This window comes from Bubalus bubalis, chromosome 1 (genome assembly GCF_019923935.1).
Source record: "Bubalus bubalis isolate 160015118507 breed Murrah chromosome 1, NDDB_SH_1, whole genome shotgun sequence".
In the NCBI taxonomy this organism is placed as follows: Eukaryota; Metazoa; Chordata; class Mammalia; order Artiodactyla; family Bovidae; genus Bubalus; species Bubalus bubalis.
In genome coordinates, this window is record NC_059157.1 from 114,461,186 (window position 1) to 114,473,573 (window position 12,388).

General features: G+C 45.6%; 1 protein-coding gene across 20 annotated transcripts in view; it reads left to right on the top strand.

Annotated features, from left to right (window-relative positions):
- KALRN (kalirin RhoGEF kinase) overlaps positions 1-12,388 on the top strand; it is a 705,208-nt gene that overhangs the window by 656,062 nt on the left and 36,758 nt on the right. For 11 of the 20 annotated variants that reach the window (XM_025281073.3, XM_025281444.3, XM_025281111.3 and 8 more), the window contains 3 exons: positions 343-596; positions 4,167-4,290; positions 5,370-5,429. In XM_025281073.3, the coding sequence (XP_025136858.1) occupies positions 343-596; positions 4,167-4,290; positions 5,370-5,429 (438 nt within the window). The other 9 variants (XM_025282368.3, XM_044931923.2, XM_044932439.2 and 6 more) reach the window with 6 other exon arrangements.

Sequence of the window (12,388 nt, forward strand, 5' to 3'; positions counted from 1 at the left end):
GCCATACCTTTGCCACACTCTTCCTCCCATGAGCTGGAGGATGCTGGCAGGAAGGTGCGTGCTAAGGAGGGATTTCCATGCGGAAGGCGTGTTCATACCTTACCCTATGGCTGAGCAGTATCTCTACCTTTACACCCTCAATTATAATATTAATGAAACATTGCCATAAAATATATTCTCAGATCCCATTTATGAATATAGTTTCATTTCTCAGGATAATTTCTGCCTGCTATTTACCTTGCTAGTAGGAAGATTGGCTTTTAACCACACAAGAGTGCAGAGCAAGCATGTGTGAACCAGCCTTCCTGTATCTGTGTCCCTTTCACCTTTGTCTCCTCGCAGAGTGACCTGGGAGGCTGCAATGGGGCCTCATCCATGGCCGTGATCAAAGATTATTATGCACTGAAGGAGAATGAAATCTGTGTGAGCCAAGGTGAGGTGGTCCAGGTCCTCGCCGTCAACCAGCAGAACATGTGCCTGGTGTACCAGCCCGCTAGCGACCACTCCCCTGCCGCTGAGGGCTGGGTCCCTGGCAGCATCCTGGCGCCCCTCACCAAAGCCACGGCAGCCACAGAAAATAGTGACGGGAGCATCAAGTAAGTGCCTCGTTGGCGTCCCCGGGAGAGGAGTATGTGGATCTAAAAAAAATTTCAAAACAAAGAACACAAAAATGCAAACGCATGGTAGGGAGTTACTGCTGCTTATTCTCCACAGCGCCAGCGGAGCCGAGGTCTGAGTGCTGGACCACACGCAGCAGGGGGCATCCGGGCTGGATTGTTCAGTTCTTTCTTTGGTGGTGGTGGTAACAGTGGTGGTTTTCTTTCCTTTTCATTTATAATTTTCTGTTTTTTTTTTTTTCTTTTCTCCCCACCACCCCCTTGTTAAGAAAAGAACCCTACTGAAACCCTAGGTGACAAAAGGCATGCCTCCTGTTGCTCCATTTGACCCACCACAGGATCCACTGGACTGGACTTCTATTTATATTGTATTAAGTTACTGATATATATATACACACACACACACACACATATATATATATTATTTTTTGATTGACTCCAAAAAATTACCTTAGCACAAATGCCAGACCTGCATAGGTCAGAGGCCTGCTGCTTCTCCCAGGAGAGAGGGAACTTTTTGGTTGTCTATGGAAATTCCTGTGTACAGATTGTAACTTTTTTTTCTAATTTTCCCCCTCCCCTGTCTCTTTAATATATGTTCATGGTCATTTGTAAGATATTTCTTTTCTGCATTTTGGTTGCGAAGGCCCTTCCAAACACATTCCTGTATAAAGTATTTTGCACTATTTAAAGAAACCCATATGAATGAAGTCAGGCTGTGCAATATAATGGAGAGTCACAATGTTCATCATTGTACCTGTAATGTAACTAATAATTTTAAATGTATTATTTTAAATATGTAAAATAAATTTTTACCATGAGCATGTCTTTATGAGGTTAAAGACTAGTGGACCCTTTTTCCTCATTGCACTGTTCTGGAACTTTTAAATGTACAAATGATTCTTCTTCTTCCTCTTCTTTTTTTTTTTTTTCCTTTAAAAGTTGGTTGAATGCATTGGCAATTTTTTCCTAAACAAAAAGTGCCTTTGCCACCAAAGCTCCAGCCCTAGCCTTCCCTTCTAAACAGCCCCATGGGTTGTCTCTAACCTCTGAGATGAGGAATGATGCAGATCAGATGCTGTCCAACTGGGTGACCTGGTGGTGCTGCTGTAGATCAATGGCTAGTGTAGAAGGCGGTGGGGTGGCTCGCAGCCCCCACTGTGCTCCACACTGAGTGGTCACCGGTGCCCAGGGAAGAGGAACTCCCATAGGATACTTGAGCAGCAACACCAGCAGAGCTGCACCTCCTTGGTGCTTTCTCTGGCTCAGGAGACAGGTTGCTGACCCCACCCTGGCCTTTCCAGGAAACCATAGCCCCAGCTGGAAATCAGCAGCAGCCCCTAAAGGGCAATAGACCCCATTCATCTTATCCTTTAGATATTTGGTTTCAGAAGCCTTGGAAATAAAGGCCCTCAAAGCATTCAGGTTCTTATTAATCAATGACTTACAGTGCTAGCCAGTTAGTTGTGATCTAATTATCCAGGCGCTCAGCACTTCTCCCTTCTCACCTTCACATCTTTTGTTCACGTTTCACACCTTCCACGGGAAGACTGGTAGGAAGGGTGTCAAACCAGGCAAAAGAGAGCAGATTCGAATACCAATTGCTCATTTGATTCCTTATCAGCAATTCTTGCACAAGGGTTAGTGGGAGTGGAACAGAGCAGTGGACTGAAAGTGGTTGTCACTATTTATCAGTGAAGGACACTCATTGCACCCTCCCAAGGGCTGCTGTGACCACAAGTGTCAAGTTGGTTGTGTTGCTACAGGATAAATGTCACTGAAATGTCTCTGTTTCCACATCAATCCCCGGGCTTGTGGCCAAGAGATGGAAGATCCCAAACCATGATGACGCCTTCTTCTGAGAAAAGGAATAGTGAAATTAAATGCGTTCTGCCTCTTGTACTATTTCGTGTCTGCTTCTCAACATTACTTGTAGCATTTCTAGTTGGGTTGTGATAAACATAGGAACGCACCCCCGTGCTCACACACACACACACACACACACTGTGTTGGCTGCTCTAGGAGTCTTTTCAGCAGGGACCTCCCTGACTCAAGATGTTCTCAGAATGAGCAGGGACTTTGCTTTGGGGGTAAAGATAGGGGATTAAAGTCTGGAGTTAAGATGATATTACCTGAAGTTAGTTTCTGTAACCAGTTCTCACTCAGAAACAACTGTTGGAGTGAACAGCTGGTATGCAAGGGATCCCAGGGAGCCTGCCAATTTAGAAGATACAAGAGGTCTGGCCAGGAGATTCTTTCTTGCCTTTTGTAGGAGCTACTTTCCAAAAAAAAAAAAAAAAAAAAATGAGGACATGACTATTATCACTGTTTCTTACTCAGAAAGTAGATTGCTAAACCTCCATGTTTGTGATAAATATTTTGAGCACATCTTCCCCAAAACATCCTAAAATCCCTGACATTTGTGGAGTTTTCTGGAGGAGATGCTATGTATTTTGGAGCATCCTCCTTCCTCCTGAATCTCATAGGTCTCTCTCTCTCTCCCCTGTCTCCCTTAATGAAGGCTCTGTTAATTGAGCTTTGTCTGTATAGGCCTAAATTTGATAAGGAGACACTGGAGAGGAGCCAGCCTCATTTACTCCAGACGTAATAGAATGTCATCCAAACTCTGTGACCACATCTGAAACTGACGATGCTCGCCCAGGTCCCCGATGCTGTTTGTGGCTTGACTTTTGATGTCTTTGTCTTTGAGTTGTGACATATGTGGAACTCAAGAGCTCTGCACCAGCCTCTCTTTACAGGTCTATGAAGAAATAGCTCCAAACCCCCTAGGGAGAAGAAAGAAGTTAGGATAGTGTGAAAGGGCATTGCTACTCTCACCTCCTGAGAGCACATGTTGAGTCTTCGCCCAACAGGAAAATTCTAGGACCTCTCAGTGGTTGATAGAGCCCTGTATTCACAGACATGGGATAATGTGGAGAACACCAACCCTTCATCCTAACTCCTCCAGATAACTGAGTGGTACTCACCAGTCTATTAAGTCAATGCCCTAAAACTTCTATCTGTACTACACAGCGTTTGAGACTGGCCACAGCCCAAATACAAATAATGAGATGGAAACCTCATTATCATCCTTTTGGGTCTTTGTGTCTGATCCTGGGAAAGTACCTTACACACTATAGAATATACCTCCCTTATATTTCCTATTTGACTCCCCACCCCTAGTCTTCTCCCATCCACCATACCCTTCAGGAAGGGAATTCCTGAGTCCTCTAAGCCCTCATCAGTATGATATAAAAACTTCCCTCACTAGAGTATTAATAACTCCATTCTCATTCTTCCCTCCAATGCTGCAACCAACCTCGCACGCCTGTTGGGAGGGGTCAAAGTTCATCCTCACTCACTTCCTGTTGGAAGTAAGACCCGCTGCCAGCCTCCACCACAGGAGCTGGTGTGCAGGTTTGGGGCCTCCGCAGCCAGGGCTTCCCTGGAGTGCCTCACTTGCGGACTCACCAGAGGGTGGCAGTCCCACCCACCGCCTCACTCTGCCTTGACCTACCATTTTGATTGGTGCATTTTTTGGTACAACAGGAAGTCATGTTCATGGCATACTCTACGCATGAGAAAGCGGGCAGAAGTGGAGAACACGGGTAAAAATGAAGCCACAGGGCCTCGTAAACCCAAGGATATTCTGGGCAACAAAGTCTCTGTTAAAGTGAGTAAGGTATTCCGGAACTGTGTCCAACCTCTCATCTACCCCCACCCTGCAGCATTCTCACAAGGAGACTTGGGTGGATGGGGACCAGAGGGGAAGTAGTTTAGTAGGATTTTGCATGCGAGATCAATTTATTTTTTATTTTTTATTTCTCCTGGCAACTTCGATTCAAATAAGTAAGTATCTCTTTTTTTTTTTCTTTTATACCTTCCTTCTTATACTATGCAGATGTTTTATAGCAAAATTATCTGCAGTATTATTTATTCTCTTAGAAATGCAAGATGCTTGATTCATAGTAAAGTTCTCAAAGTCACCCATTCAGTGTCTTGGGTTTAAAAATACATGCAAGGTAAAGAGATTAGAGCTGTTTTCCAAACCTCCAACCCTTTGAAGTCTGAGGTTTGGAATGTAAGGGCTACTGTGTCCTTGGTAAAGTTTCATTTCTTTTCCCCAGAATTCAGACATCACCTTCAGGCCTGTGCCTGGGCAGAGAAGGGAAGCATGTTGATGAAATCCAAGCTATTGCTCTATAATAACCCAACTATGATAATGAACTCCCTGATTCTAAGCTTCGGCAGATCCTTGTTGTACCCCATCTTGAAATGATGTGATCTGTTTTCTTTGTTTTGGGCCCTCAGAGGAAAAGATCTGCCTCTGGACAATGGAAATTAGATTGCTGATGTGTAATATTGTTATAATGTGTATTATCTACCTGAGTCTTCCTGAGAAAAATAGGAACAGTCAAAACCCGTTCTAATGTCCTTCTTGGGGAAAAGAAATTATACTGTCTCCCTCACCCTCGCCGGAAAAGTCCAGCCTCACAGAAGACAACAGCTGAGATTTGACAGCGCTCGTGCTTCATTTGGCTGCTTCCGTTGCTATTTCCTGGGAGATGAGCGGCTCTCCCTGGAAAGAGCATGCCGCCCCAGGGGGCCCACACCCACCTCACAGCACCTGGCTTCTCTCTGCCCGGTTTCCCATTGTTCATGCTTCTCTTAAGTTCTCCCCACTCTCTAGCCAAAGCTGCCTGTGTTCTAACTGTGTTCTCTTTCTTCCCCCACCTCATGCTGCCCATCAAGGAGACGAACAGTTCCGAGGAGTCAGAGTGTGATGATCTTGACCCTAATACTAGCATGGAGGTAGAAGCAGCTATTGTCCTCTTTACTACAATGATTGTCTGTTTCGATGTGTTCTGTAACAGTGACCTTGCTCAAGTGACCAGCCAGTCAAGGATACGTGGTGATATTAGGGCATTTCTGGGTGTCCCATCCAACTTACAAAAAGCAAAACAAAACTGAATTCAGTTTAATTTTGATTTAAAAAAAAACAACAACAAATTCTTCCTAGATGCCTTTTTAAAAACTTCTGGTTCTCTTGAATACTTGCTTATTATTTTCTTCTTTGGACGATCTGGCTTTGTGTAGAAAATCTCCAGCTTCATAATGGGAGACTTGGAAAACATTTTTTCATGGAAAATAGCATTATAAATAGTGACTGGCTCTCAAAGAGAAGAACCCATTTTTTTTAGTTCTCCTTCCTCCCTTTTCCCTTTCCCCTTTATGTTCTTTTTCTTCTGGGACTAATTCCTCCCTGAAGGCACCAGTAAAATCAGGGATTAGGTGCGGTTTGTGGGCTGACCTGAGCCCTGGTCACTGGGTATAGCTGGCGGATAGCAAATGAGGAGTGACCGCAGCAACTCCAGAACCTGCTCTTCCCCAGCCCCCAGGGCTCCTGGGCAGTAGCTGCACCCGTCATGAAGGAAAAGAGCCTTGGGAACAGCCTGCCTCCTGTAGGCCTTGCTGAGTCCTTTCCAGAGATAAGGACGCTGAAACCCAGCTCAGGGGCCTTTCTCATACCACAGGGTTACAGGAATGTGGAAGAGAAACCAACATCTTCACCACCAAGGACATCCAATCAACTTCAACTCCTCCTAGGCCAGGAACTCTTTGGGATTATAGAATTAGGATTTTCACATGGCTCACCACTGACAAGCATCATAAATTTACAAACCCTAGAGAATTGGAGCAAATGGCTTTCCTGCCATTTTGTCTTTCCCAGTAAATTGAAATGTTTTTCTCCAAATCTGTGCCCACATCCCTGATAATGGATAAAAGTTTGAGAGTTCTTCTGTGCATAAAATGTAGAATGTATTTTTAAAAACTCTTCCTTTTTATAGCCCTATGTTTTTCACTTAACTAAATGGACCTTTATTATTCTAATTTGACCTAATCCCAAAGAAAGCCACCACTATATTATGACAACCAGCACAAAAGCCAAGGAAAACCAAATGACTCTGAGGGATAAGTCGGTGGTGGAAGATGTCAGCTGACTTGAGCCAAGCCAGAGACTAGTGGTTGAAAGTGAGAGATCTGGAGAAAATAGTCCCCTGTGGCTGCAGGTGTTGCCACGGAGCTAAATCTGGCAGGTGTGGGCCAGTCCGGTGCGCCCCTGTGGGAGGAAGTAGATATGGCCTTCGTAGTCTAAATGTATCTTAGAGAGTGAGGAAGGTGGGAGAAATTTCTGGCTCTGCTTTCCTTGCATTTCACAGGACAAGCACCAACTCCTGGGACGCCCACACCTGTCAGCTTGGCGATATGCCTTATGGCACCTGTATCTCCAGACCTCAGTGTTGCTGGCATGTCCTGAAAATGTCATCTGCAAATACCTGGAGGGAGGGGGGAGAGCCAGGTATCTGCATTCTACAAGGCAATTTGGGACGTTTCTCAGCTCTGGTGGACTAGGGGGAGAAGAATGACTTTCCTTCTCTGCTCTTTAGAGGAAGAATTGAGCACAGGGAGGTGTGGGACCAGGTGATCTTCTCATGGGTCAACACTGAGAAGGTTGACTGGTGTAATTAATACTCTGTTCTGCGTTTAGATGAGCAAAAGCTTGCAAGTGTGCGTGTTGTAGCCCTGCTTTGTGAATTGCACACATTTCTTGGGTTCTTGTTCATCCAAGGCTTCACATGAGCTTGAGCACAGGGAGGTGCTGTGGTTGCATAAGGAAAGATGTTAGGATGTCAATGCTGATAGAAAGCCAAAAATTGTGTGATGCATGTATGAAAAGTTTTCAGATGTAACAGTTGAGGCAGAACTGGAACTCTTGAAGGAGTTGGAAGCTGCAAATATTTTGGTTAATCGAGTTTTCTGTAGTAGAAGTGCCTGCAGCCCTTGAACATTCCTATGCATCCTTGTAGGAATTATCGGGCTCTTCTAAACTGTGTTGCTATGTTGAAATTAACTCTGAGCACAGAAGCAGGTGCTGAGGGAAAGCAGGCATCATGGCACTGCTAGCGTTTTCAGACACAGATGACAAATAAGATATACAAAGTTAACCTATTCAATATGAGTTGAGAATTTTCTCAAGGGATAGGTATAGGTAGCACTTTATTGCAATGTCCCTTGCAGAAGAAAATGGCTTGGGGGTGCCTACTGAAAAGAGCTATATGTTAAAGACCCGGTTTGAGAAATATGTGGGCCGTCCACCTCATAAAGGACTCTTGCTGTTAAATTGAGCGCTTTGGGCATCATTTCCAGGCCCAGTCTGGCCCCAGGCTTTTTGTACCTGATGACTGTAATAGGTGCGGTCTCACTGGGAGTGTGTCCCTGTGCCCCGCTGAGCTGAGCTGAGCTGAGCTGAGCTGCAATTCCTATGACCTCTGCTAAGATCCCCTGGGCCTGAGCCCCCCAGCTGACACCCACTCCACACACCCTGTGCACTGCTCAATGCTAGATCTCTGAGTGCTAAGTCCTGCCCTGCTGACTACCCACCCTTGACCTGATGCCAGCATGTTGATTCCAAGCCTGGTCATGTATAGGCTCTTATCTCCTGCCTCTGCACGAATATAATTTCCAGAGCATTCTTTATTTATTCTCAATTACTGGGTTGAAGGTTTCCTTCAAGGGGCAGTTTTCTGGGGTCTCTGCTTACACGTTAGCTGATTGCTACCCTCATGGCAGGCATATGTCCTAACATACAGTTTTAGGGAGACATATAGGCACATCCCTGAAAGCTAGTAAGAGGAAAATACAGCACCTTGAATCCTAGGAATCTGATTTTCAAAGCTTTCTGAGAACACCCAGATTTGTAAAGGGAGGCAGTTCTGCTCTGATGTGTACATCCTTTTTCTTCCCCTGTAGAGACATGCTTATGAGTGTTCTCAAGCATAACCTCCCCTCCCACTCCCAGGACTGCAAGCCACACCACCAGCCCCTGCTGAACTGGCTCTGGGTCTCTGCGATCGCCTCACAGCTCACAGCCCCCTTGTCTCCTGCTGATCCATGAGCGCATCTCAGAGGGGCCATTCTAAAAACGACTAGATCTGTCCATAGTTTAGTCTTGTTCTTTACCCTGCACTGATTACACTTTGGGAGTGGCAATGGAGGGGATATTATAAATGAGAGAAATGTCTGTACGTGGAAGAGTCAAATCAGGCTGAAAATCAAACACAAGGCTTGGGAACATTCACTACAAGTGAATGTTAATTCATTTTTCCCAGTAGAGCTTAGACTGCCAGTTGTCTTTTATTGACAAGGCAGGCAGGTGTGATGGTGGGCTAGGCACCACATGCCCACCTGCCAGCTCCTCACCCTGTCCTGCCCCGTGTCTGCACTGACACCCAGGCGGGAGGCAGGGCTGAAGGCTTGAGGCTCAGCCTCCGCCCTCTCAGCTAACACACCCATCTCTGAAGAGTCTGGGTTTTTCTGAACTGTATTGGATTTCTCCCAGGACCCAGGCTACACGGGTTCCCACATCCCTGCCACCTTTGAAAAGTTTGAAGACTCAATGCTTGGGCTTTGGCACTCCTCCTCCAACCTCAGCATCGCCGCTTGCCTGCAGCGGATGCTGGCGTAGAAAGGCCTGACCCAACCTCCCAGACTTGGGTCTCAGTCTTCAGGCTAGCATTTATGTCGAGTCCAGTTAATTAAATGCATCTTAATATTTTTTAATGCCAATACCACTTTTAACAGAGATGGTCAGTCCATCAGAGTAAGAGGTTGTCATGATTCTAAAAAGGTCACATCTCTGCCTTAGCTAGCCGTTTGACACGGGGCCGTCCTCAGCCACAACACAGGCTACGTGCAGTCATAATGCCAACCATGAGGCATTTGACTACAGGGGGTGGGTATTGGTGCTTACTGTGTAAGAACTGGGTTGGGAACCTGTGGGAGAGAAAGCATGTGAGAAGATGAAGCTAATTTGAAAAGAAATTTCCAACTAGGGTAAGAATCATGGACTTTCAGAGTTGATGGAATCTTGGAAACCTTTAGTTAACACTATCCCCTTCATTTGTTTGTTTTTTATCGTGCTGAAACATACATGATGTAAAATTTACCGTTTTACCTGTTTTAAGTGGCATTAAGTGCTTTCACAGTGTTGTGCAGCCGTCACCATTATTCATTTCCACAACTGTTTCATCATCCCAAACTGAAACTTTACCTGCTGAACAATAACTCCACTCCACTCGCCGTCTCTCCAGCCCCTTCCAAGACTTTTAGAAGAGGAAACCGAGGCAGAGGAAGTTGTGGCTTTCTGTTCACAAAATGAGCAGGTGCCCTGAAGCCTGTTTCTGGTTTTCCCTGGCCCTTGTTCCCCCACCCACACTATCCTGCTCCCCGCTTGGAGCTGCCTGAAAGGTTGTTGTTGATTCACGCGAATACACCGGGATTCTTGGCCCCCGGGGGAGAAGAATTCAATCTGGGGCCAGAGACGAGGCTTGATCGCTCAGAGCTTTTGTGTAATAAAGTTTTATTAAAGTATAAAGGAGATAGAGAAAGCTTCTGACATAGGCATCAGAAGGGGGCAGAAAGAGTACCCCCTTGTTAGTCTTCAGCTGGATGTTATGTAGTCACTAGCAGTCTGTTAATGAAAGAAAGGAATGTCTTATAATTCAGAATGGCACCAAATGGTTTATCCTGGGCCATAAAATAATTAACTTGAATCTTAAAGAAGGGCAGACCACCATACAAAGTTTCATTTACATAGATTAGGGGAACAATATCTGAGTATAACATACTGGTTTGTCAAGTAGGTTTTGGGCCAAGAGGCGGAACCGACTTGGAGACAGAGTTTGGGGTAAAGGCGTAGTACATTAGCATAGCTTAAGACAAACATTTCCATAAGAAAAAGGCATTGGTTATCTCTAGGCTCAAGAATAGCTAACTTCAGGCGAAACCAGGTGTCATTATGGCAACACAGTATTTTAAGAGAAACCTCTCTTTAAATTTGTATAGAGAAGGAAAAAAATATTGCTAGTTTGTTTCCTCCTGCCGCTTAAGAGAGATAAAAATGTCTGACACTTGCAGGCTATTTCTTCCATTTGGAGACCCCTGGCCTTCCTGCCTGTTACCCTCTCATGCCCACCCCCATCTTCAGGTTGTTTTTAATCTAAAACACAGATTCTGGCAGACAAGAAGACGTGCCTTCCAGTGCCAGTTTTCCTCTGTTCATTTGTTATTCAGTTTTCCAGCTCAACAAAGAAGAATATCTTTTCCACCCATCCCGGCCCTGCAAGGCTGAAGCAGGACTTAAATAAAAATCACACAAAGGCAGTGTCATATGGAAAGAACACTGGCACAGGAGCCAGGAAACCTGGACTCCAGTGTAGGGACTGTCAACTGTAAGGCCTCAGGCAGGTCAGCCTTTCTGAGCCTGAGGCGGTTTCTCTGTGGGAGGTCACAGAGCTCCAGGAGCACGGGTGTTTATCTAAGAAATGTTGAACCCTTTGAGCCTCATGCTGGTCTAAGGTGTAGTACTGAAAGACCTTGCTCTCCTGAACTTCTGACTCTGAGAACAATGAGGCCCCAACAGAAGAGAAAGTAGAAGAGTTTGTGCTTTGCCCCTGAAACTTGTTCTGCAGGGGCTGTGGCAGGAATGGCCTGGGTACATTTCCTCCCGAGCCCCAGCTGGAGCGTCCACTTCCAGCTCTGGGAAGGGTTTGAGTGGCCAGAATTGACCTTTCTTTCTCGCCCAGACCCACGGTTCCCTAGCCCTGGCTTTCACGTCTTCAAAGAGCTAGCCTGCTGCTCCCACCTTAGCTGCCTCGGCGCCTTGTCCCGGATTCAGAGCTTCAAAATAACCTGGCCAGACAGATTCAAGGAAACTTTTACACCCCTGGTCGGGTGACTGACCTCCTGGCATCGCCACTGGTGCCTGTTTCTGCATTTTATAAAAAGAATTTTTTTTTTTTTAAATGAAAAGAACTCTTTGGAGAAAAGAAAGTGAAACATCACATTCCTCTCATTTTATTTTTTACAAAATATTTTCTTTGTAATAGATCTGATGGGTTGGGCCCAGAGATTCACTCCTCTTGCCTAGCTTAGCTCTAACTCTACATGCACATTGATTTATATTCTGCCACTGGGAGAAGCGCACTTAGCTGGCTGGAGCTAGTGTTTCTCCAAGAGGATTCACTACAAAATCTTCCACAGCACCGTCATGTCTACTGTGCTTTCTGCTCCTTCCAACCGTTTGGTGAATATGGGGTTTTCTTACCCTCCTAGAAGAAACAGGTTCAGAAAGATCATGGTCACACAACCGATAGAAACAGCAGGTCTTAATTGTGGTGCTTTGAGAGGACAGACTTGGCATGTGATAGAGAAGTCTGCTCCCCAAGTGAGGCTCAGTTCCTAAAGGAAGATCAGTTTCAGGCCGTCCCCTGGTGCACATTTGCTTGCTGGAGGAGAATTTCTTCCTCAACAACTTTTTAAATCCCTTGACAGTTGGGGTAATTATTTGGCCTCACCACACCCGTTCCCAGTGACTCAGGAGTCCAGCCATAAATGCCAGGAAAGAGGTCTAGTTTCAAGAGCCGGAAACGTCTGAATTGTTTTTTCAGTTCAGAATAGTCACCCAGCACACCCTCACCCTCATCTGGAAGCCTGGCCCATCTCATTTGTATCATACACTGATGAGATTATGAGGTGCTATTGACCCAGGAGAAGTTGCTCTAAGAGCCAGCTATTAGAGGAGCAGAGGCCACCACCTCCCTTGCCCACACCCTGTGCTGTCAAGATCCACCTACAGGCCCGCTCAACATGATTTCCTAGTCAATTCAGTTTAACACAAGTTGGTTGATACAAGGCATCGCAGTGAGTAC